General features: G+C 38.7%; 1 protein-coding gene across 1 annotated transcript in view; it reads right to left on the reverse strand.

The window, feature by feature from the left end:
* The window catches only part of GUCY1A2 (guanylate cyclase 1 soluble subunit alpha 2), a 157,328-nt gene that overhangs the window by 110,869 nt on the left and 19,853 nt on the right, over nucleotides 1–26,606 (reverse strand). The window contains exon 4 of the mRNA XM_039564314.1: nucleotides 16,941–17,659. Coding sequence (XP_039420248.1) covers nucleotides 16,941–17,659 — 719 coding nt within the window. The remainder of the gene's footprint in view (nucleotides 1–16,940; nucleotides 17,660–26,606) is intronic.

Below are 26,606 nucleotides of genomic sequence, written 5' to 3' on the forward strand. Positions count from 1 at the left end.
TCTTCCTTAGGCTAAAGTACTTTTCTATGTGTTTCTGCTTTACACTTGTGCTTCCTAGCACTCTAGCATTGTCTTACAACAGCTTTTTCTCTTGATACTCATCTGCCATTAAATCTTACCAATTTTAAAAAAACTTACTGGGTTTAACATGGTACAATTTTCTTAAATATTCGTAAGGGCTCTTAATTGGAAGAGCTTTCTGCTAACCCAGCAAATGGATTCAGCTCAAGGTCTTTGTTGACTGGATCTCAGAAGAAACTATAAATGGTTTGGACTGTGAAAATGATATTGGGACTGCTGGTTTAGCCTTGTATCAACACATAGCACGGCTTATCATGTGATGTTGTATTTAGCCAACAGTTTCATACCAAAACAGAGAAAACATTTTGTTCTTATTGGATATTTGAAATGGCCAAACACATCAACTTTCTCAAATCCCAGTATCATATTTATTACTATAGCTTATCTCCCCTGTGAAAGAGTCCATTAATAAACAAATAATATTTAGATAGTCACATCATAGCTGAAAAAAACCACAGAAAATGTCAAATGTTATAACTACACTCTAGTCATCAAGTTATATGAGAAAAATTTAGACCTTTTAAAATATTTTTTCTCTGTTCCTTTCTCCCTTCCTACTTACAGTATTGATGACCTTTCTTTAGTTAAAGAGACAGTGAAACTTCCAAGTTACATAGTACAATTAGGTGGTTTGTGGCAGACTAGCCTCTTTATGGACATAAGGAATGGAAAAGAAAAATATTTCACATTTAAACAACTCATTCCACCTGCTGCCTTACAGAACAGGGAGCCTGGGTGCTGAATTTCATGAGTGAGCCCAAAAGCTTTTCTCCCTCCAGTCCTTGTGCCATCTTCCGATGGCAGGATTGCCAGATGTATAAAAAGGTCTCAGGACTTTCTTTTCATACAAACAATATTTGTTCATATCTTGGTTCATATTTCAAGATAGAGTTGGAATAGTCCACTCTATTTAGTACTGTGCAGTGTCTAATATATACAGACTCTTACTTATTTACACAGAATTCTGTACAGATTCTGAACACTTAATTTTACAAGAAAATCGCACACTAAGTGGATTATATACGATTCTAAGAGATCTGTATTCTCAAAATCAACAGAGAAGAAAAAACTTTAAAACTCTAATTAAAAGCTATATAGTAAAAGCATTAGGGGAATTTGCCAGCCAGTAACAGTAGCATCACAAATCAGTGATGCCAAATCAGTAATAATGGCAATTCAAGGGCAATTATACCCCTCATAGGTGCTTCCTCCAATTCCTACTGTCCTGAACAAAAATCTAAATTACTGAGAGGTAATATTCATCTGAGAAAACTTTTAATGCAGTGCATATCAAATTGCTTTCCATGTTCTACATGAATAGGAAATAAATAAGGTTTTATTTGGCAAGATGGATTCAGAGAAAGGAACTGTTTCATTTGACACTGGTAGGCAAACCCCAAACCCTTCAAAAGAAAATTTTTGCAAACGCCTGACAGGACACAGCTACACTACACACCATTGCAATGTGAACTCCTAAAAGCTGTGTTCACTTTTCATTTCCCAGTGTTTTTCCTGATACAAGCATATGTAAATAATGATATATATGGTCTCACTACTGTTTTTCTATCTAGTGCCAGAGTGTCTACAGAAGGTGCACTGTGTTACAGCGTACACGTTACGATCAACTGAAGTGCATGGTATAAACAAGGATTACACACATTATGCTTTTCTGAATGCAAACATGGCTACATGCCATATTTTAAATCAATTAAGATGTAATTTTAAAATATTAAATTATTTAAAAATTCAGAAGTAAGAAAATTTTGAATTTTTAAATATCAACAGTGGTATAGCCAAAATATGTGCTGATGACTTTACTCATGGGTTCCTGTTACCTTTAGCAGAAATCTTTGAATAGAAAATGAAAACTCTTCAATGAGCAATAGAAAAAGAAATCAAGCAAACTGGTACTCTTAAAAGTAAGTACATCGCTGGATTATCAGCTGCATTACATTGCATAGGTAAAAAAGATATTTCTTCGCCTCTTCTTTTCAGACTCCAGTGCAAAGCAGATAAGAAAGGCTGCCATAGAACTGTTCTTTCTCTCTTAAACAAAATGCAAGGCAACAGAAAATGAGACTTTCTGAATTGCAATTTGATTTTAGTTGTACAGCATGGTGGTCTGTAATTCCAACAAAAGGGTACTTGAAGGAATATATTTTTGTCTGTTTTCATATTAGCTAAAATCCTGCCTGCCTCTTTTATAGTAATTTGCATAAATCCTGTTAAATTTAGTGGAGACAAGACATTTCTTCCAACAAAGATGAGCATTTTTAAGCATTTGTGCACCAATCCCTTGTGCAAGTGCAGTGTCAAGTACAAGACTCTCTCTGGCTATCTCAGCTTGCTGTTTGCCTATATAAGAACTCATCTGTTTCCTACAGCCTTTTAGCTTTTTCCAATCCCTATGTTTTGCAAAAATATACCTGTAACAAACTTATTAACAGTAAATGGGTCCCAATAACTAGGGCACTCAGGTAAACTTTTCAAGATGTTTCTGATCCCAGTTTAAAACAAACCTTCCACTCCCACTCCTCCGGGAGAGGTTATTTTAAATCTAGATCACTTTCATGAACAAGAACAGAGAGTTATATTATTAGATTCTTCTCACAGATCTGCAGTAGCAGATTGACAAATACCCTTTACTGATACATTTCTTCAAAGGGAATAAACCTACAGATTAAATTAATTTCTCAATCTTAATTCTACTAAGGAGAAGATGGATTTACTCATGGACTTCATAATCTGTTGTGGGATATCCTGTTCAGCAGAATGCCTTATTTCTGTTAATTTTCTCTAACTAAAGTGTGAAAGCACCAGACAGCCTCTAGGTAGATTACTACATACAAACACAAATGCTTGAAGAATTATACAGGAGATCTGTTAAGCTTAAACACCCAGGGCACTTTTTTTTGCGATTCACACATCACTTCTTTCGAAGAAGTAAGCCCTATGCTTTTTAATCTATGCAAGGATCAAAAACTACCTCTTTTTTTCCAATTCCACAACACATTATCACACACTGATCATCTGTACAATTTTCACTTCAGCAGACATGATTCAGAAACACATGCAGATACTCTAAAAACATTAATAACTCTTCAGCTTGTTAGAAAATGGAATCTGTTTTTCCTTCGCGTTTAATCCTTCTGCTTCCCCAGTCATGTGCGAAAGCTCTGCTTGAACAGCAACCACTAACACTGGCTGCATAATCCACCAGATAAACCAATTAACAGAGGGAAGCTTAAGGCCATCTCTGATCTGGCAACTAGCTATTTCTGTCATAAATTTCAATATTGCATAGCTGGGAAAAATGTTACCAAAAAAGTCTCCTTTCAGGAGGGGACCCTCAGTAGGAAAATACTCTTGCATCTGCTTAAAGAAAACTCCTGAGTATCGGCTTCTGTGAAGACTATTCAAGGGCATAAAAATTTGCAGTGCTGTTCCCAATAATTTGGATGACTCACTGCCACAATTATATTCTAATATCAGGGCTATCACAGCTGAAGGATTGAGGCCTCCCACCAGGCAAGGATCTAGAAACCCTGAAGAACCTCAGGTGTGCTTTGTTCAAGGAGAAGCATATTGTACATGTAAGCCTCACCCAAACAGAAGGGACGAGGATTCCCTCTGCTCCGAACTGCTCATGAAACACAGATAAGCTGAAGGAAGTAACAGACAAAGGGATTAGAAGGTAGTCAAATGGAGAGGTACATGTCCCAGAAAACTTTTTCAAAAACATCCAGTCTTCACAGCAAGTGAAGAGCCAGTGTGCTGGTTTAGAGAGCTGTTCATGCAAAGTGGAGAGTATGAAAATGAGTGAAAGGGTCAGAGAAGAAGACAGATGTGCTCTTTGCTTTGCATATAGTCAGCTCATTTAATTACTCAGTGATACAGTTAATTTGAAACATTATTTTAAAACCCATTTTTTCTTCATCACAGTTCTTTCTTTTGAGAGAATGTTGCATTAGCTGTCTGCTAATACAGAATATGACTGATCTGACTCAGTGATGCTCAGCTGCAACAAGTTTGGGATGGGCTAAATGGAACAACAGGATATCTGTAACAATTTCAAAAAGCAACAGCACTTCTGCAAGACTCAGGCATGCAGCAGTGGTCTCACTCAGCTGAGATACAGAAGGAGCCTGAGGTCTGAAATAGAGCTTCCAGGTGAGAAACAAGAGCTCACCCAGATGTACAACATCCCTTTCTCAATGTGATCAGTCTGGAGGCAGACACACTTCTGTAAGATCATTAACTCTTAACCAGCCACTCATGCTCTGCGAGAAAAGTGGACAACTTCCATGCCCAGAGACCCTCATGAGGTTGCTTTCCTGGTGATACCCATTAGGCTGCTGACCCTCTGATGGGGAAAGCTGCAGCACTGCTCGGCCAACAACCCCTGGCCAGCATGGCTCAGGCATCATGTCACTCTACCAGCCATGACTTGGCTCCTCATTCACTGGCCACATTGCACCAGTGTAGAGGTGGATGGAGCTCATCCATAAATTCCAGCAAAACACCACACAGTGTATTTTAGAGTTATTTGTGTGCCCACTATGTTCATGGCCAGCCCTGCCAATGGCGAGTTCACTGTACTGGAGCAATGGGCTAACACATCCTTCAAAGTTTCACCCAGCAAGAGTATTGCCATAGAGGCACCTTCTTTGAGTGAAGACTCAATGCCAAGAGCTTTGCTGATAGGATATTTTGTAGAGAATATTTTTATCTATGCCACAAAAAAGCCAACAGATTAAACTCTTCCTTTCATCATCTCAAACACCTCACTCAGGTGTTGCTTCCCTTAGCAGATTGCAGGTTAATTCCTTGTATATTATGAATTTTTAAAATAATGCCTGCATTAAGGTATATTAAGGTTCAATATAACAAATATTTAAATTAAAACATCTTAAAACAGTATCTTGGATCTGCCCTATTTTCATAGATATTCTTTGGTCAAATTCTCCTTGACTTCACATAGAACTTATATCCTCACTCAGAGCAGCATTTGACAACTTCACTGTAAGATCTCTTAGTGAAAGGAGCCTTGGGTTTAGCCTACAAAAGCCATTTGTAGCTGAACACAATTCCAGAAATAAACGTTTGGGTGAGTGATCAATCAGTTCTTTCACGTCATAATTTTGTAGAGGTGTACTTTGGCACAGGTGCAAAACAACATGTTAGTCACTCCAGATTATTAATTGGTGATTTTTTGGACATTTCCCATAATTAATGGTACAATCTCTTACTTCTACAGTGTCTAGGAGAAAGAAGTCTTAAAATGTCAATCAAATTAACACATTCAAAAATATGAACCTTATACAACATTTTAAGTCACAATTTGTTGAATGGTAAATTCTTTTTTTAGGCAAAAAGGCTTTTTTTCTAAAAAAGAAAAGGATTATTTATGATTGCGTCTCTTTTAAGCTAAAAAAACACAGCAATACAGTATTGACGACATTAATGACTCCTATTTAGAAACAAAAGTCTAATTCCCAGAACATGCCATATGGACTGCTTCTGTTACCAAAAGAGTTTCATACTCAAGGCATGTGCAGGAGCAGTCACCAAATATAATTCTTGCACTTCATCATCATCATTGAAAGGTTTGGGTTGCAAGGGACCCTAAAGATTATGTAATTCCACCTACCCTGCCATGGGCAGGGACACCTTCACTAGACCAGGTTGCTCAAAGCCCCATCCAGCCTGGTCCTGAACACTTCCAGGGACGGAGCATTCACAGCTTCCCTGGAAAATCTGTTCCAGTGCCTCACCACCCTCACAGGAATGAACATCTATTCTAAACCTATTCCCTTTCATTTCAAAGCCATTGCCCCTTGTCCTATCTCTACATGCCCTTGCAAAAAAGTCCCTCTCCAGCTCTTCTGTAACCCCCTTTAGGTACTGGAAGGCTGATATAAGGTCTCCCCAGAGCCTTCTCTGCTCCAGGCTGAATAGCTCCAGCTCTCTCAAAGTCAAATGAGACTTTACTTTCTTCTCTTTACTCAAAATAAATACCTTCTTTCAAAGTAATCCTGTTGAAACTGGGCTGATGATAACTAGTAAGCAAATCCAGATGTGACATCTTACTTATCCTGAGCAAAAGTCCCAGGTTTTGGTCCCACAGCAGCAGCACAATATGCTTAGTTTAGAATTGTAACTTATGAGTTTGAGGTCAGGAGATCCTGAGCACAGCCACTGGTACTTCTCTTTGGTTTTATGCTGTCATTTTTTTATTCTTTGTTTTCCTACACCTGCACACCTGACTACACCCATACTCACAGAATGAACTGGTAACATTCTACTACAAAAAATGTGTAATTTCTGGACAGTGCAAACAGTGGGTTGCTAGGATGGTTCTTCAAGTCCTGCTAGTCCAGTGTAGCACCCTGGTGTGTTCAACACATTCAGTGAGCCCTTATATAATTATATGACACCATGGGAAAAAAACAGAATCAGAGCAGTAAGTCAGTTATTTTTAAATATTGTTTATGTATTTGTTAGTGTTATTCCCATGTCCCTGGAACTCTCTGTGGAGTTCCCCATCACCCAAAATGGTTCCAAAAGCCTTCCAGGACCCTCTGATACTGCTGAACATAGCTAGGAAACCTCTCAGATGTTTCTGCATTTTTGGCTGACAGAAAATATTCTCTGTTATTTTATGCTCCTATTCCCAGGAACAAATGCCAGAAACTGAATGTTCAAGACACAGAACAGAAGTTATCCAATAACTGAATTTGAAGCCTTCCTGAGCAAAGAGGAAATAGACTGAATCAGCAGTCCTCTGAGATCAGTGAGAAAATCTGATGCCCTTTTAATGATATGTTCCATGCTTCTTTCACATGAAAATTAAACAACACTGCTTGTCTGCACAGCACTCACATCGCTGCTGTAGACAATATTTTTATAGCAATTTTTCCTTTAAAATGAAAAACTAAATACAATTCAGTGAAGCTGAAAAATCGAAGTTCTTTCAATATGAAGTATCTCCTTCAATACCTGCCAAGCACTGGTATTTTTCCCCTTGGGTCTCAGTGGAGCTGGAATTAACACAGCCTCATCTGTTCTTTTCTTGGTAACTCTCCTCTACTGGCAGTAACAGAACTCTGAGAATACAGGAAATTACTTTTGCCTGACATCTACCAGGTGCAATGTCCATGGAGGCAGAATGTACCTTCACAGGGGAGTCATCCAAAAGTCTGCACTGCAAAGGACTCTGAGCCACAGCAAGCACAGCCAAAACAATCCCCAGGCTCTGTTAATCCATTCAAACATTCCCTCTGCTGGGTGCCTTTGAGGTAACCAAGCAGAAAATACCAACAGTTTTACCAAAAAAATTATCACAATTCTTTTAAGTCAAACATTTAAAATATAATTACTTTAGCATTCACTGGAAAGTGTTACACTAATACAAGAAACCAGCCTGTGCCGTGTTGTATGAGATCAGTTTTAATATCATCCCTTTCTAAGCAAGGTTGTCCTGAAAAGGAGAAGCTACTTGACAATTGAAATGATACAACACTCCTTCTGGGGGGTTAGGATCAAAAGGAGAATTTAAGCTGCAAAGACCCCTAGCATCAGTGGAAGGAGGGAACACAACCACGTTCCCTGATCCACACCTCGTGCCCATCCCGCAGCCCACGTCTCAGCATCACTGAACTTCCCTGCTCAAATAGAGCCAAAACAGCACCATGTGCTGAGGTGCTGTGACAACCTACACCCAACACACACAGAACAAAATAGAAGTCTGCCCAGTTTTCACTTTCTTCCTCTAGCCATTGGGCATGACTTCACTTCTGCTTTGGGATAGGCATATCTGCCCTTCAACAGCCATGACCGAGAACATCGAAGTTATCTCCGTTTGAATGTCTTTGCCCATTAAAATAGCTGCTAAGAAATTGATTTATTAAGAGACTGTTGGCATATCTGGGGTCATTCTTCAAACTCTTCCAAACACAGCGCAGGCCAAATATTTTTAAGGTCTAAGCTTTTATTTTATGAATTTTCAGAAGCACTTATCTTTGCAACCTGTCAATGTAAGCCATCTTTTTCTAGCCACTTCAATATATTATCTGTACTGTCTCAAGTAGGTTCCTCTACACCTGCATTTTCATCAGAACAGACATTTTTAAAGCTACCAGTTCAACATTTGAGGAGGGAAGTACAAGACTGAAGTACATGGTCAGATGGATCTGACATGGTCAGATCCTACCAACTCCAGTGATGACAGCAATCCACTAAAGCCACTCCACTGGAATGTTCCTAGGAAGATGCTGTCAGAAAGATACAGAAAATAATAGCTGGAATCATTTTAATTAAGATTACACAGTAAGTTCATAACAACCCCTTCTAGGAAAGGAAAAAAAGGATTAAATCTCTAAATTGTCGAAGAAAAAGAAAGGTAATGTGAAAATTAAAGTGAAATATGTTTTTATTCCTGTTATAGTTGCATAAATCCTGCTCTTCCAGTGAGCCCACAGCAGAATGAGAATCATGACAGAAAAAAGCTGCTGTCTAGTGTGAACAAGAAGATTGATTCCTGTTCTTAGAAAAAAAGAAAAATAGTAAACCCTAACATATATAAAACTCTCAAGACAGACAGAAACTACATTGATCTAAATGCTGAAAATAATATTTCAATATGTCTTCATCTAGGACCAAATTTTAAAATGTTTACATCTTTCTGAGGTGTTGAAGTACCAAATGTTTATTATTTGTTTGCAATCTGCAAAGAGGAAAAATTTTATTTTTTTAAGAGGAAAAGTATGTGTTAGGAGTATCTTACATGCCTGTCCTGTGTCTGTGGAAAAAGAACATTTAATTCTTTTCTAAGTCTAAGTTTAAGTCCTCACTTAAAAAAGCCAAAGGTTAGTGACAGGAACAAATAATATAAACATTATTTTATGGGTTAAGTCGTTTCACTCTCTTTAATCACGACAATATGAGGGCCGTGCTATATGCTTTTTTAAAGGAAATGTATCTTAGATTATCTAGCTGGAGAGAATGTGAATATAATGGTTATAAAAGGCATATTCCAAAAAAATGCAGAATGAAACAAACTATAAAATTTGGAGAATCCTCAAGACAGCATATTACAAACCTCTACATTATATTTTTTTCTTTGTGATTGCTCAGCACAGGCAGAAGAACCTGGGCTCATCCCTGTGTTCCCTCTAAGCAGTACCTTTGTGGTTTATGTAACTTCTACATCTAATATATCACTTAGTGAGTTAACTTCTACCTTAGCATGCCCTAAAAACCTTCAAGTGACATAGGAATATTCTCAGAGTAGCAAATCCAGTTATCCAACCACTGGTCTGCCTGGCTGGGCTGTACACTTGAATTGTGACTCCATCCTCAACTTCGTAAACTGCAAAGGAAAGGCTCATCCTTCCTGGGTGAGTACTCTGGCCTCCTCAACCATTTCATCACTGCAAAACACATGCTGAAACAATTATCAGCACTACTGGCATGGGCCACCTGCCTGACTATAGGTGATCTGCTGTTATTGACACTGTCAGTCTCCTGGAAGACCCTGGAGTAGAGCAGGGTAAATATCACACATCCTCGGCAAGAGCAAAAGGCAGCAAAATGTTATCTAGTCAAACTTACTCATGTCCAGTACTGCTCAGAGAAATCAGAAACACTGCCCCTGGCCAGGTATTAGCAAATCAACACCTGTCTTTAGAGTACTGACTTTTGCAAATCACTATTATCTCTCTCTTTCATACTACTGCTAATTATTTCTAATGCAAAATGTTATTTCCTATGCAAAATTTTATTCCTAATGCAAGTGTTATTTCACAGTAGTATTCCCTTTGATTAGAGTCTTATGACCTACAAAATCTACAATGTCTGATTCACCTACATTCCCAGAATATAATCAGCTCAAATGCAGGGACAAGTCTCAGGCAAAGTATTTTGCTGTTAACTGCCTATTCTGTCTGGGTCCGTGGCCCAGCAAAACATCAGCAAAGTTTTTATTTCATAGAGAGTCTCAAAATCTCAGAGCTTTGCTTCCGTGGAAATAAAGCATGAAAAATTCAGGAGAAGATCCATGCCCAGTGAGCATGAATAAATTAACATATTTAGAGTCAAACCATGCTGTCAACTACAATTTAAATTCAAAAGATTAGATATTTATGAGATATGATTGGAGGAAACAAGCCAAGTGGTCAAAAATTGGTCCAAAACTACTAAGCTACACTCAAAAACAAACAGGAAGGGAATCCCACGGTCCTAATTTGAGGTTTGAAGACAAAATTGAAGGTGAAGGGGAAAAGTGATAAGCTTCCTCTTTCGTGTGGGCTCTTTGGCCATGCAGGACAATTCTGCAATGACCTGGGGTACCTCAGGCTTGCCTTCAGGAACGGAGCACGTTCCAGGAGTAGGGTTAGCAGGAGGTGTGGCAATTGCTGGGTAGAAGTGGCCTTACAACTGAAAGCTGACAACACAGGTAGTGCCAGCCCTGGCATTCTCTGCCCCTCAGAGCAATGAACCCAATGTTTATGCTCAGAGGCACACCCAGGTGTTCTGACAGGCTCTGACTTCCCACACATGCACTTATGAGAGCTTCTGCACAAAGCCCACTCAATCCACAGAGAGACACTCCAGATTTTCCCCTTCTTAGTCCATTCAGCCTCTGCGAAGAGACACATCAATAAAACCTCAGCTTGACTTCACACACTGCCAAGTTTCAAGTGCCAGCACAGGAAGGAGTAAGGCAAAGAGTGACTGAATGTGTCTGCTTTAATTCAACCATCCCAAGGAAAAGGGCTTTTTACTGACATCACACCCATTCAGATTAGATGGCATGAAAAGCACAGTCACTCAAGAACTCAGATAAGCAAATGAGGAAAAACATGAAAATGTATTGTGAACAGCCAACACCTAATTTTAGTCAGTGGAACAAAGAGGTAGGAAAAAATACATTCCTGAAAATCAAACTGAGTTGTGTCTAAGTATTCTCATCTTGTAATATAAAAATTAATGAAATGCGTTTTGTTCCAGTTATGACATAGTGTGCTTTAGAAACCCATTCAAAGGTTTTGCAGCAAATAGAGAAGTATGGCCATTTTCATGTCCAACCAGCTTCCTTATCAAAAAATTATATAAATCATAAGAGGGAAGAGCTTACCATGGAGTCAGATTGTTTTAATAGTCACTTCACTTGACAAAGCAATTTCCAAACAGTTTCTTTGTTTTTCAGCTAATGTAAATAAGAAGGAAGTATTTTACCTTTATATTGCTACACTTTTTAAGTCCTATCACTGAAAACACTTTCAAAATGACATTTTCATTGGCCTGTCTTACAGTAGAAATATTAACAATTCTGGGCCAGTTTCACAATGTTATTAAAGCTCTGCACAACTGTTCGTAAGGTAAGTCATGTCATCTGTTGTTTCTCACAACCCATCACAATCTCTAGAAGCAGTCAAGCCAGCCAATCCAATTCATCTTCAAAACCATCAAAGTGTATACATATTTTGACAAGCAAATGGGTGGGATATCAGCATTAGCAGAAACAGAAGACACAAATTGGATTCCAAGAGCTCCATGAGCCTACAGAGCAATGGGAGCTTAGTGTCAAAATCTGACTGACTGTGAATAAATCAGCTCTAGGAAAAATTACAATTTCTAGATCATAAGTGACAGATGTCCCTTATGCCAGAATGACTTTCAGGCTATTTCATTTTAATTTTATTAGGAGAAGAGGAAAAACAGTTACAGAGCAAAAGCAAAACACAAGATTGTGTACAGTGGCTTTTAAATTAATCTGCTAGTGTCAGGACTTCTTGTTTCATTCAACTGGTCTAGGCTAAAAATACAGAAGAAGGAGATAAAGAATTGATTCTCAGTATAAAAAGGGGGACAACATACTTCGGGCACTTAAAAAGCGTTAATTTTTTACAGTTTTCAGTGATCAACAAACACACTTGGGAAAACACACTGGGAAAGTGCTTTACTGAAGCAAGGGGCAAACAGGCTTCTTTGCCAGCTGCTCCACTCCATACTCAATGTCCGCACCTGCCTGAAAGTTGCACAGTTTCTAATAAACAGTAGACCTTATGTCCACAGGATGCCACAGAAGCTGACACTATGAACTTCCCCTGGTTCAAAAGGTGCTAGAGAAAATTATGGAGGATTGGTTCTGAGGGGGCTATCCCATGCCACATCCTGGATACCACTGCAAGAGGACATGCTTTCATCTCGTGAGAGCTAAACCTCTGCTCCCCACTGACAACAGACAAGGTGCTGGCCCAGACAGCCTGCAGCATCAATAGAGCTATAAAAAGCCTTCACTACCATTCTGCTGGACATTTTATCATTACATTTCTTGAAAATCTGAATTATGTGTGGCATTTGGAATTTCTTCCAATATAAAAATTTCAGAGGGTCATTTTCATCAAACCCAGTGTTTTTTATTTTAAATGTTGTATTATAATTTGTAACGCAAACTTTTTTCCATAATAAAAGTATTTCATGTCTAAAATTACTGAAAAAAATTTTAACTCACATATATAAATAAAAGTAATTTTTTTGCCAGAACACATTTTGCTGAACTGTTAACTGGGAAGTTATGGTTTTAATAAAATATTCAAAGCAAATACATTCCATCAGAAAAAAAGGTCTGGACATCTCCAGTAATGCAGTTTTAGGTGCATTTAGGTTCTTAGATAATTTCCAAAGCCCTCAGTGGCCTAAGTCAAAGGCCAGTGAGTATCCTGACAAAAACGGATTTATTTTAAAGGTGGAAAAGGGCTGTTAATCTGAGCTGAAGAGCAGCAATATAAGGAAAATACAGCTGCACAGTATATGGCAGGGAATCTGATTTCTTTCATGATTCACTTTCAACTTTTGTGACAACTGCATGCCATGTCACTGTTTCAGAAAGGTGCGCCCACGAGCTGGGCTGGCAGGGCTCCTCCTGTCGATCTGTGCACCAAGAGGGCTGGGTCTGGATCAAGGTCTCAGGGACAGTGCGTCCCTGCAAGGGCAGCCCCACCTCCTCTCAATCAGCCCAGCACTGGTGGCTCAGGAGTGGCACGTGAGGAGGACGTTAGCCAGAAGAGGGAAAGCAGGAGAGTCATTCCTTGTGTTCCCGTTCAGCTAAAAACTGAAGCAGCTCCAGCCACCTCACTGTACTGCCAAGGAGACGAGTATTTATATCATGTCACTGAAGGCCGTGTTCATTAGCGCAGTCTGAAAATGAGCGCACTCAGGATGTACCTATCGGGAGCTTCCTGCCCCTGTCTGGGCAAGAAAAGGTGGGGGGACACCAATGTGCACTGCATGCACAACTCACCACTGGGTTAGCAGCTCCCTCGCATGCCAGCACCTTCACCTCAGTGAAGGATTGACGTGGATTTCAGAACACTCCGTCACATGAGTTCAGACTCAGCCCTCTTAATTTAATTTATCCCATATGTGACTCCACTAACATTCACTGAACTTCTGTGAAGTACTGCTGCATTAACCATGTGTGAAGCCATAAGCTATCAACCCCAAATGGTTAATTGTCACAATAAATTTATTTCTTATTGTTGCAATAAATAATTGCTCCCATAGAGAGGTATAGAATGAGTTTCCTTAGAGAGGTTAAACAGCAAACATTGTGACCTTGTTATTTAGGGAAAATATCCAAAATTTGGAAAATCTGACTGGATGCTAGTGAAGGTCTCTGGTTAAACACCAAAAAAACCCAAAGAAGAAAAAAAAAAGAAACTAAATAAAACTTAAGAGTGAAATGTGAGAAACAACAGAATGTTTGTATAAGAAGTACAGCAGCAGGGCCCTTCAGCATCTGGTTAGTACCACACCATAAGAAAAAACCCAAGAACAAGCATTTAGCTGCATGGGAAAACTGGAAACATGGCGTTGGGAATCGCATTTAAAGCTAGGTGTCCATGTTCTTCATGTGGGGAGTTCTTTTTTTTTGTTTGATCCCTAGAACAATGGGATCCTGTAAATGCTCTGAGCTCCAGAGAACAGCTGGGGACATACCAAATTAACAAAACTTTGCTAAGATATTAATGCATGAGGCTGTGCTTCTGCAAAGGCACACATACAGCTCTGCAGGAAGTGCTACCTATGACACAGACCTCACAGGCCTTATATCAGAAATTTAGGATAGTCTTATTTATTCCAATGATTCAAATACCAGTAAATTGAAACACACAAATGAGCCTTTAAATAAATTGGACAAGCACTAAACACCCTGAAAGTAAGCACAGGTGGGGTTTTTTTATGTTGCTTGTAGGTTTTTAGTTAGGGAAAGATCACAATTTGTGACTTACTTTCATCTGAACACAGAGCTGATGTCAGGACTAAATGAAAACTGTTTTCTTATTCTGTCTTTCTCACTGCAAGTCTGAAAAAATATATAATTTATGTATTGAAATGAAAATAAACGTCTTTTGAAAAGAGGCTGGAACATCTTCTGTTCATTGTAAATTTATTTTTGAATTTATTTTTTGAATTTATTTTTGAATAATAATTTTTTTAATTTTTTTTTTTTATGCAATAAGACATCTGAACAGCTTCAACACTGCAGCAGAGTTGTCCGGGTCATATGCCTACAGCTGCCATTTAAGGTAACCAAGCCTGAAAAGAATTGGTTATAGCAGAGTCAGATTTATTGTTTTTAAAAAAGATAAATAGCTCTAAGTGGGATGCTATTTCAGTATGAACTGAATAGAGGTGTGTGGCAGAGAAATAGGGAAATGTCTAAGTCAGTTCCTGGCGACTTTTAAGCAAGGTCATGCTTACAGCCACTGATCTACCTGCCTAATACTCAACTTCCAAACAAGCCTTGACAAATTGAAAAGAATTCCAAAATGAGCTAAATGAGTGACATGAGCTATGGGAAAATAATACAGCATGCAGTTCCCAAGGCTCAGTCTACTTTTTTTATCCATAAAGGACTGAGCATGACATAAACTGTATTGCTATGTCCCTCCTCTCAAAATCTATGTAAGCAAGTCAACCACAGCTTATGAATCTGTGCAGCTTTCTTTTTTTAAAAAAAAAAAGGGAATATCTAGCAAAATGCATCACATGCTGAGATTTTTTTAACTATTCACAAGCAAAAAATTTTTGAAAATGCTTATCAAATGGGTGAGATGGAGGAAAATACCTCTTCGGATAAACTGATGTTCTCCAATTAATTCCCGTGCCTGCAGCACAACAGCTCCCCTGCACCCCACCATCACCCTTTTGCCTCTCATTTACACCTTACTTTTCAAGATACAATTTTTCTCCTAACTGCTGGCAGGCAAGGGATTTCCTTTACTGCCATCCCCTTCTACCTGCTTCTCTGGGTGTTAGTACTGACTAATCTAAAATCCTGCCTCCAGCAAGCCCCATTCCTGCCACTTCTCCTAAGAGCAAGCCACAAGCATATGAAACCTGTCAGGTAAGAGAATATTTTGTGTGTTTAACTTGATTTAAATAGGGAAAAAGGCTTTGAAAGCTTCCCTCCCCCACCTAAACCTTCTTCCTCTTCAGAGTGATTTACAGCAGACACGTGAAGAGCAGAAGACAGTCAAAGGGCTATGACTCTGTCCTGGGACAGCAGAAGGTTTCTGAGAGGGACAGGCACGTTCCACATGAAGCATCATGAAACCAGACCCCTTCAAAGGAGAAACAAGTGTGTCATAAGGTAGCTCAGATCCAACACCTCCATCCCTTTCACACCATGTTTCCTTTTTGTAATTAAAGGCTAGGGCAACACTGAGGACAGACTGAAAAATAAACTCTCTTTTGGTTTTTAAAAGGTTGAGTTACATCAACTAATACAAAATAAAAGCACTAGTTTGTTTCTCTTGGGGGAACATGTTTCCGGAGGAAAATGCACCAGACATATGTTTATAGCTGCCAAAGTATAGTGCCAAAGAGGAGCTGGAAATATTGCTGCTGTAAGAAGTAACTATGTTTTGAATCATCATAGAATCACAGAACCATAATATGGTTTGGGTTGGAAGGCACCTTAAAGATCATCCAGTTCCACTCAGGGCAGCAGTATTTCCAAGGCACCCACACAGACTTTCAAGGCTTTAAGCAAGTTTTAATGTTGGCATTAAGTACAAGTACTTTGGTGCATAAAACTTGGAACCCTACTTCACACCAAAAAGCTTTCCTTTAATTCAAGGATAGGCATTGAGACAAATTCCATCCAGCCACTGGAGAACTCCACACTAAAGACATGTTCTCAGCTTACTCAGCTGAATGCACTGAACTCAACATAGGGCTCACTGGTTAAGGCAGCTCTCTCCTAAAACACTGAGGAAAGAGGCCGTGTAGGAGGACAAGTGCCTATTTGAATGACTGGAATGCAATAAAACTGGGATAAGTACCACTTACACCTCTGGTTTCCTTGAGTGCAGGGAGAGAGGTAAGAAGAAACTTATAGGAAAGCAGCATTCCAAAATAGGGAAATAAGATATAGTAAGGTGGCAATGTGAAACCTGCAGTGAGAATCCTTCAGAATAAATACTTAAAGCTAGTCCCTAGTAAATGGCTTTAAAACTATTCTTAAAATAATATAGCTGGAGTGAAATTATGGATTAGATATGAGCATTTTGCAAAATTCCTCGCCCTTTTATTCAAGTTGTACTGTTCAATCCCACGGTGCAGAATTTTCTGAATGGAAATACCATTATTTGCTACAACTTCACAGGCAAAGCTTATAAATCATCTAGGAAAATATTCGCTTGGCTGGGGAATATCACTTCACCCCTGTTTGCAAGGCATGAGTGAGCTTTCCAGAGTACACAGGACCTGAGCTGCTTTTCTCTGAGCAAAAAATCCTCTCCATGACACACATATAAGCACATCCCCTTCCAAATTAATATTCTTACCTTATCTTTACTTTCAGAGTCAGAATCCTCAAGTTTGGTCCGAATGACAAAGGGTGTAGATAACCTCAGGAGAACTCGTTCAAACGTGGCACTGATTTTAGGAGAGACTATGTCAAAGCAGTCTTGGAATTTCAGGGTTTTATGAGTGTCACATCTGAGCTGCTTCCTAAGACCTTCTCCAAGCTGGAGAACCAGCATGTTTGGATCAAACATCAGGTGAAAGGGGAAAGCTCTGCAGAAAGTGCTAATGCTAATCCTCAGGTCTAAGGGGGACTGGGAAGTTCCTGCTGGAAGTGCTTTTGTGGTATTTGCATTTTCATGTTCTTTGATAAGGAAAGTCAAACAACTGCAGTTACCTGGGTTTGTCCCCTCTGAACACAGCTTATCATTTGTGACCTGTTCTACTTCTACTTCCAAACGGTAAATCTTCTTTGCTGCTGCTTTTATCATTCCTGTCATTGCAAATCCCACAATCTGATGTGGGTGAAAATAATGAAGCATGAGATTGCCTTCAGGGAGTTCTTTGCATAGGAAAGAAGGAGATTCCAGGGTGGCCTGTCTTCCAAATGAAGTTCTAATATGCTCCAGCAAAGCATCAAAGCCATTGAAGAAGTCTTGAAGGGTCCCACCTACAGCTCGAAGAACTCTTTCATTCTCGTCAAAGCAGATATTGAAGAATTCCTCCCCAAACTTTTCTTGCATTTCCTCAAACTTCAGACCTATAGGACAATGAGACACTGATATCAACAACATAGTATTGTTACTGTGTCACATTTTGCCTTTTTTCTTTATTTGCCTGCTACTTTTCCAAAACAGGGAGAGCAGCTTTTTCACTAGACACCTATCCATAGGTTTCTGTGGTGGTTTGGAATAATCCTAGAAGCCATTTTTTTAAGTCCTCATTCTTTCAGCTTGCTGTCCCAGCCAGTGATAGTGGGTCTGTCTGCTTTTCCCCACTGGCACCAGTATTCATTACGATTTCCCTGACTTTTGCATGTCACATCCAGGCCACTGTGGGAATGCACCCAGGCATGGCTGCATCCCTTCCATTGCAGACCTGGCTACAAATGAGGCTCCTGCTCTTACAGCCTCTCTGCTCACCGCCTCTGTGAAGGATCCAGCTCTCCCCAGCTTGAAGAATAAGATTCTGGGACTCAAAGTCAGTTGTCTGGCTTTCCATCCACACTGTAAAGCCCTGCAGTCAGATTACACTTTTAATAGCTGGGGAAGGGGGATTGTGAGTTTTGCGGGGTTTTTTAACCAAAATACTTTTCTCGTTATAGGCATTGGGCACTGCCACAAGATACAAAGAAATAATTACTCCTTTTGTTGCCTGCAAGGGAGAGCAAAGCCTTTTCATTTTAAGCTTCTACCTACACTCACCCATCTTTAAAAAAACCCTGCCTCTTAAGAGCAGTCTACACAGCTAATAGATGGTCTGTGATATCTCACAACATCACTTCAAGTTTCTATCACATAAATTCAAAAGGTTTTAATTTGCAGAGGTGATAAGGCTGGCACTGCTGAAGGGATGAAAAAATACCAGTAATGGAAATGTGTATCAAATCCTGTTCCAGTTTGTTATTTACCATTTTAAGGATAACCTACAAAAAATATTTTTGAGATGGTCATTAAGCATTTCCCTCTGTCCTATTTCAAGGAAGATACACTCTATTAAGTTTCATCAGTATATAATCCCCATGTCATAGTAGAGTTACAAAATTAATCAGATGTTTGTATTGTTTTAAGATGTAACAGTATAAAAAGAAATATTAATCAGTTGTCTGTGAATTACAAATATCCAGAGTTTTCAAAGGAAATTAATATAGGAATTAACAATACAGTTTCTTCACTACATTGAAATCATATAGAATTACATTTCAGTCAACTAGTCAAACTCCTTAAAATTTATCTTGCATTTGAACAGAAATGAAGGGCAGTTATTTCTTTCCTGAGGGCACAGCAGGCCCTTTATTTTAATGTGTATTCAGCACGGTTTATAACATTGGTAATATCCCAGCAGATCACTGAACTTCTCATTGTTTAGACTGCTTTTAGGCTTTTAATTTGGGAAGAACAGAGTGCTTAGTGACTTTTATACCCGAGGTATAACAGGGGCAGAAGTCATGTTGTTTGCAGACAATAACCTTTAATAATCTCGAGGCAGTGTCTGAACACAGGCCTCGTTAACACAGTCAATATTCACAAGGGATTTCAGTGTTCCCCAGCTTTGCAATCTGCAATGATAATTTTGTTTGGACCTTTTATGTGATTAATAGCAAATTAAAATACAGTAAATTACATATATAAATATGACAACATGAGAACATGACAAAGCATATTTTATAAAAGAAGTAATAGCAATTACTTGGGAAACTTCATTCAGATGCCATTACTCATAAAGAAATTTGGTCACTAAACTAAGTTATTACAAAAATATTCCCAGGATCTTTTATGACCACAGATGGTCAGCTCTGCAGCTAAGCCAAAAGAAAGTACCTCTGGTACACAATGCCCCCTAATATCCTGACTCAGAAGACTGTGTGCCAATTCCTGACTCATTACCATTACGTCTGCATAACATGGTATTGTAATATCTTACCAAAAAATACTCACTATAACCCAAAAAAATTTAAATTCTAACCCATACCAAAAATGTCATAACTGGATATTAATAGGAAGTAGCTAAGAAATCATCATATTTATATGTATACACAGATATTCATACTTTCAAATCTCATCGTTCTGTAGAGTGAAGTGAGAGCAGCTTTAGAAGTTTGTGTGTAAAAGTGAGCAGTCTAGCAGGGGCACCCAAAGCTGTAAGATTGCAGAGGCTCTGAAAGCATGGGAACAGGACAGCATCAGAACCCCCTGGGCTATTCATACAAATGGCCAAATACATGGCACAAAGCTGCCCGAAGCGGCAGCGCAGGTGAAGTGCCTTTCAAGTGTATGATACAATTACAGCGGAGCACTCGGCTGCGCTGGCGCCACTGACTGGGAATGAGGTTTGCAGAACTCATCACTCCTGGACTCTGCTGCTACGAATGCGAGCCTCGTCTCGTTATCATTACTGGGAACTGTGTCTCAGTATTCGGCCTCAGGTTTTGCTGATTGTCTTAGATTGGTCTTGTTGTCCGCCCTGGAGAACTGGCCATTCAGTCTGGACACAACATACTGACTCCAAGCAACATGAATTATACTATGAAACAGGTAAATGACCTGGCTTGAGGACGTGCCACTACTTTTAAAAACATTTGAGCTTTGAATTGAGTTACACATAGTACCAGCAGAAAATTAGAGTAGCTCTAATAGAAAAATGGGTATGACCCAACTCAACCAAACTGCTGGTCTGTGTTAGTCTGAATTTTCTCTATAATAACAGACACTATGATATACTAAGAAAATTGAAGTAAGTCAAACAACCTTCAAAACCCAAAAAGTATAATGTACCTTGCAAGGAAGTTTCTTCCTAAGCCTTATCCAATAAGACATCAATTTTTGCATGAAGCATGATGTTTATCTTTGAATTAAAAATATTTATTTTAAAAATTCCTATTATACAAACATATGCAAACTAATTTTTTCTGGACTTCTCTGCAAAGCTATTGGCTTCAGTGATGTCTTTGTGTAAAGTTGCACAGAATATTTGAAAGGTATTTTTACTGACTTATTCCTGCCTCTCTTATTGAAACAGATGATAACAGATGCTCACATACCACTAATTCTGTACATACTTCATTATAACCTTCTCACTTGCTACCATATAAATGATCCAAATCTTTTGCATATCTTCTGTGGATTCCCTACCCCTATTTCTATACATACCTGTTGTGGTTTAAGCCCAGCTGGCAACTAACACCATACAGACACTTGCTCGACCCCCCAGCCCAGTGGAATGGGGAGGCGAATCAAAAGTAAAACTTGTAGGTTGAGATAAGAACAGCTTAATAATTGAAACAAAAAGAAAATATAACAATAATAATAATAGTAAGTAGTAATAATGATGAAAAAGAGAAAAATAAAAACCCACACATAAGACAAGTGATGCACAATTCAATTTCTCACCACCAAAGTCAGACCCTGTCCCCATCCAGGTCACTCCTCCAGTTCACATACTGGGCATGACATTCTAATGGTGTGGAATGTCCCTTTGGACAGTTTGAGTCTCAGCTGTGCTGCCTCCCAGCTTTCTTGTGCCCCTCCTCATTGGCAGAGCACGAGACACAAAAAAAGTCCTTGGCTAAGGATAAACACTACGTAGCAACGACCAAAACATCAGTATGCTATCAACATTATTCTCATACTGAATCCAAAACACATCAATGTACCAGCTACTGAGGAGAAATTAACTCTATCCCAGATAAATTCAGGACATTACCAGATTGGGAGATAGTTTTATTACATGTAGAAAAACCTTCTTGCTAAAAAAATGAATCCCAGAAGTCACTGTCTCTATAGTGCATACTTTATTACATTTGGAGACTTCTGCGGGCTAGTTGTTATCTTTAAATATTATATTCAGTATGATTTCCAATTTCAACGTATATGGTATTTCCTTTGGTTTTTTCTTTTATGCTGAGAAAAGACAAACAAAATCAAAATAATCTTCTTATAACCTTCAGGTTTTGCATCTACATAAAAAGTCCAATCTTTTCAAACTCATCTCATGCTCAATTGTTTTTCTGTTTGATTTTGCAGTGGAATAATTCAAATTGAATATGGCATTGAAAATGTGAGTCAACTTCTGTTCATCAAAACTGACAATTTGCTATTCTATTCTGAAAAGCCGGCATTTCCATTCTTTCTTTTTCACTGTGGACCTCTAAGCAAAATTCTCATTCAGCTTCCCAGAAAAAAAAAAAATATTTGATATCTGTATGAGGGCCCAGCACTCCCAAATACAGAGGCCACTGCACTCTCTTATCACCTCATGTATGACCCCGAAATGGCTTCCTAATGAGCACTGGCTTGCAATTGATATGGAGGAAAAGGTCTTCCTTGGTTTCACCAAGACACTCCACTAAATGGTAGAGATTTAAAATAAACCAGAAGCCATCCCAACACACTCTGCTGCTCCCCAACTGAAGTAATTCGTTCTTTTGAGCTTCTGCTATTTACAAACCTTCTACTAATATACTGAATGAAGCTCTAGAAATCCACTGGTCTCAATTTGCTTTCATCCTGGAGGGGGATCTACTGTGCTCCTACTACTTAAGCTAAGCTGGGAGGACAAATCACACATCTTAATGTTTCTTCCTCAGAAGTTTCTTTTTGTTGCTTTTCCTTATAATGTCACTTTTATTCTAGTCCATACTGGAGAGAAATTAAACACGCACATTGGAAATAGAGGCAAAGCAACGACAGAATGAAAATATTGCTATAGGCCTCCACTGAAAAGCACTTTGGGATCTATGACTAATTATTATTCTTTGAAAATATGTCTCAAAGACAGTAAGAGAAGAGATCCTATACTTGTCAGGCAGATCCAAAATTACCAAAGTCTTTAAGCACAGGTTCAAAGTACAAATTAAGTATTTCACTGAACTGGAGCAGAAATAGATGACTTCATCCTGTAATAACATGCTAGCAAAAGGTCTTCACTTTCTTTTCAGCAGTTAATGTAAACTGCAAAAAGTCTACCAAATGTCAAGGAATTAGTACAATATTTTTAAGTATTTTGTACATTATGAAGTGGAGAAATTAGATAAGAATCTGTTCCTATAAAGAAAATCACAAATCATAGGCTCTTCAGAAACAATCAGAAGATAAACGATGTGATAAAAAAGTCAAAGTAATCCATTAACTGGTACAGCATGCAGAAGCAGTTACAAGCCATCCAGTTTTTCCTAAAACTAAATAATGAAGACAATGGCTGCAGAGTGGCCAGCATCTGACTCATTTGGCATTGAAAAATATCTTTTTTTTTTCTGAGATACCATTCAGAATCTGTAAATATCAAACCTTAAGGGGCTGGAACAATTAAATATGCAATTCCAGACCTCATACTGTGAACAGAAGTAGAATTTGCCACCTTCAGTTATAGCAAGTATCTCTTAAATGCTTTTGGATTATCAAATTTTTGGCATCACTAACATCTTTCTCTTAAACAGACCTTTGGACAGAAAGACAGGTGGCAGTTCAGAATTCCAAAGAATGATTTCAGATGGTAGGGAAAGCAACTTTGAGTCTCTGAATAAAAAAGGTTTTCTGGTGTACAGACTAATGCCGAAGGTACATTAGATTGTAAGCGAGCTTAATGCCAGTATCTAATTACTGTATAAATGACTTTGATTTTACTTCATTATGATTGTGAATTTATATCATCCTGGGAACCCATATAGCATTTTTATATTACCTTTTTGGTGGTTTTTATATAAATACAGTAACATCATTTTATGCCCTTACATCTGGTTGTGACACAACTGTAAAATCTGTACAACACTTCTCCTACAGTGACATACAAGCCCCGCATATCTTTCAAGATTTCACAGAATATAAATGAGAACTACTGTCAAAAAGAATTCCTGACACATGTTCATCTGTATTATTTTATCCACTTTGAATGAGCTGCTTTCTTTCCTTGTCCTCTGACCAATGATGGAAATACCCTTGTAATTACTGCCTCTTGGTGAGGATCTGATCACCTGTTCTCAGTATATATACAAAAGATTCTGCTCAAAACTATTGACACAGGAAGCTCAGATGAGACATTAAGAACAGGCAGCAGAAGGGGCTTTTGCCCTCATACAGTGCTCGCAGTAGCAGCCAATTCTGCAAGCAACGCCAAGCTACGTGAAGCAAGATTATCATGATTTTATGTCCCCCACCACAACTTGGAAAGCTCACTTCTTATATTTGCACAGGGCGTATTAAATGAAAACTGCAATCATTAGATTGGCAATTCCTAAAAATTACACCGACCAGGTTTGCTTCATGCAAACTCTAGAGATTAAACAGTAATAAGGGTTTTTTTCATTTGCTTTTTTTTCATTAAAATAAATATATATGTCTTTGAATTAACACAGGGAGCAGAACTTCACTTCCTGGAACAAATAAATTGCAATGAAATCTAAAAACTCTTCCCATGAAATGCAAAATCATCTCTCATAACTCCTCACATATATAAAGGGCTCAACTCATCTGACTAAATATAGAAATCTAATACTCCTTGAGTCTCCATAAGGCATCCAAGACATCTACAAAAGAACCAACAGATCGTTACTGTATCTGCCAAGATGTGGGACCTAAGGGAGACCTACACATTTTTGAAGGTTTGACAGAGGCCACAAGATGCCTCACAGTACCTCAGATAAAGACAAACACCTACAGTTAGTCAATGAATCATGGCCAGAATATGTTCTTCATAAATAGACTTCTACAAGATGCTATTGTACATCATAACTTCAAACCGCTCATTATCTGCTGGTAGTTCATCTGCTTTCTAACAATAAATAGCTCTGATTTGAGAAGAGTGGGATGTCTAAGGCCATTTGGCATAAATGTTTGTCCTTTTCTAATTGAGATGTACTCATCTCAGTTTTGAAATCACATGAATTACGTGCTTTTTGTTTAGATTACTTTTGTGTTGCCAGTGCACTGTAACATCTGCTCAATAACAGGAGCCCTGTGTGTATAGCTTGGACCCCCCAGGATAAAGTATTATTAGAATCCATTAGTATTGCCAGTCCTCTGGGCCGTGTAACATTTCCTTTTACGCCGTTTGTAAACCAACAACTTTAATTATAAATCAGGCCGTGGATCCCAAATTAGTTGCATCCTAATGACTATCTGCAGTTCTTAGTGCAAAGGGAAGTGATAGAAATTTATATACTTTCAATATAGAAGCATTTACAGTTCTCAGACACCTCTCAAGCAGTCAGTGTGCAAAACCTTTGTTTACCTTTTCCAAATACTACACCTGGTCTAATCTCATGGTAGGCTAAGATCTGTCCTGGCAACTCCATTTCAATTATTTCCTGCCTCTTCAAATATATTATTTCTCAGCAGTTATTTAATAGTTACCAGAATGATCCCAAATTTATTCCTCTTTAACAACAGAGTATCATAGAACCATCAAATATTCTGAGTTGGAAGGGACCTAGAAGGATCATCAAAATCCAACTCCTACACAGGACAGCCCCAAGAATCACACCATGTACCTGAGAACATTGTCCAAGCACTTCTTGAATTCTGTCAGGTTTGGTGCCATGACCACTTCCCAAGTGCTCAGCAGTGGAGCAATAACAACTGAACAGCCTTCACGTCAGTGAAGCTCTCAGCCACCCTCTGGGTGAAGAACCTTTTCCTAACATCCAGCCTAAACCTGCCCTGACACAGTTTTATGCCACTGCCTCATGTAAGAGCTGAGATTTTCTTAGTTTCATAAAGGAAACACAGATCTTTAACTTTGACAAATGTACAGAGAACAAATTACTTTTATGGAATTATGCCCTTTGTACTAAATGAAGGATCAGCCCTGCAAGATATATTTAGGCACGAATTGAGTTGCCCTATATAAAGCAGCCTGCAGCACATGTTCTCTTTGGTAGTGACAAGCAAATGTCACCCAGAGCAAGAACTCTCTAAAACCTTACACTAACAATGAATTCCACCTCCTCCTCGGTGTCTTGGGGAGGCCGAATGTAGAAACATGATTTATCTCCCTGACAGGACAGGGCTCTGGGCCAGGATTCCATACAACTTATCAGCAGGGGATTAGGGAATCCCTAGGGAATTGCAACTGCGTGGTATCACACTCCAAACAGAAGATTCCCAGAAAGATAGACAGACAAGCAAAGTCCTCACACCACTCTCTGAAGCAGAATCAAAAGAAAGGCCATTATTATCCCATAAGTTACAAATGCCTAATAGAAAAAATTCTTGCAATACACCAGAGTCCACATGCAGAGCTGACTTAACAGCCACTGACATGTGCCATGCATTTTTTAAGGAAAATGAGGTAACTGTAGTAAAATTTTAGGAGTCAAATTTTTGTAAGAGATGAAAAAGAACCCTGTTGGATAAATTATTTGCTTGAATTTTAAAAAATGGGGGAGAATGTTTTTCTGTACCTTAAGCAGTGGAAAGTCAGATGGGTAAAATTACTTCTCCAGGCCTTTCTGCTGAAACATCGATCTGATACCAGTGCATTTGTAACTCCCGACTGTGTGACCAAGTGTTATTTATACAGTGTATCTAACATGGTGCTGCAGTACCTGCAATTTAGATACTGAAGTCTAAAACACACAAATGAGCTTTCAAAGACAACACTTCTTCCATGTCATTAGAGACTGGGTATGAACAGCTACTGCTGCTTTGCAGATTTTGCACAACAGCTCTTTTTATGTGAATTTAGGTTACTTTTCATTAGTTTTACTATCAAAGTGAGAACAGATTACAGAGTTCCTCAGCAAGATGCAAAGAGGCTCCAAAGGAAATACCAATGCCATTTAAAAGACTGGTAACTGCCTTAGTGAAACTCCCTTTCTCTTTTTTTCCCTGTGAAGGACTGAAGAGTAATAAATAGCTCATGTTCATAAAGGCTATATTAATTGTTTGCAGTGTCTGAAAAGAGTGTTTGGAGGAGGTGAGGTGAAGGTTGTACAGTTTTTATCTGACTCCTGCATTTGGGATGTGAGAAATATCACGTGATAGATCAGAAGT

This window comes from Corvus cornix, chromosome 1 (assembly GCF_000738735.6).
Source record: "Corvus cornix cornix isolate S_Up_H32 chromosome 1, ASM73873v5, whole genome shotgun sequence".
Classification (NCBI taxonomy): Eukaryota; Metazoa; Chordata; class Aves; order Passeriformes; family Corvidae; genus Corvus; species Corvus cornix.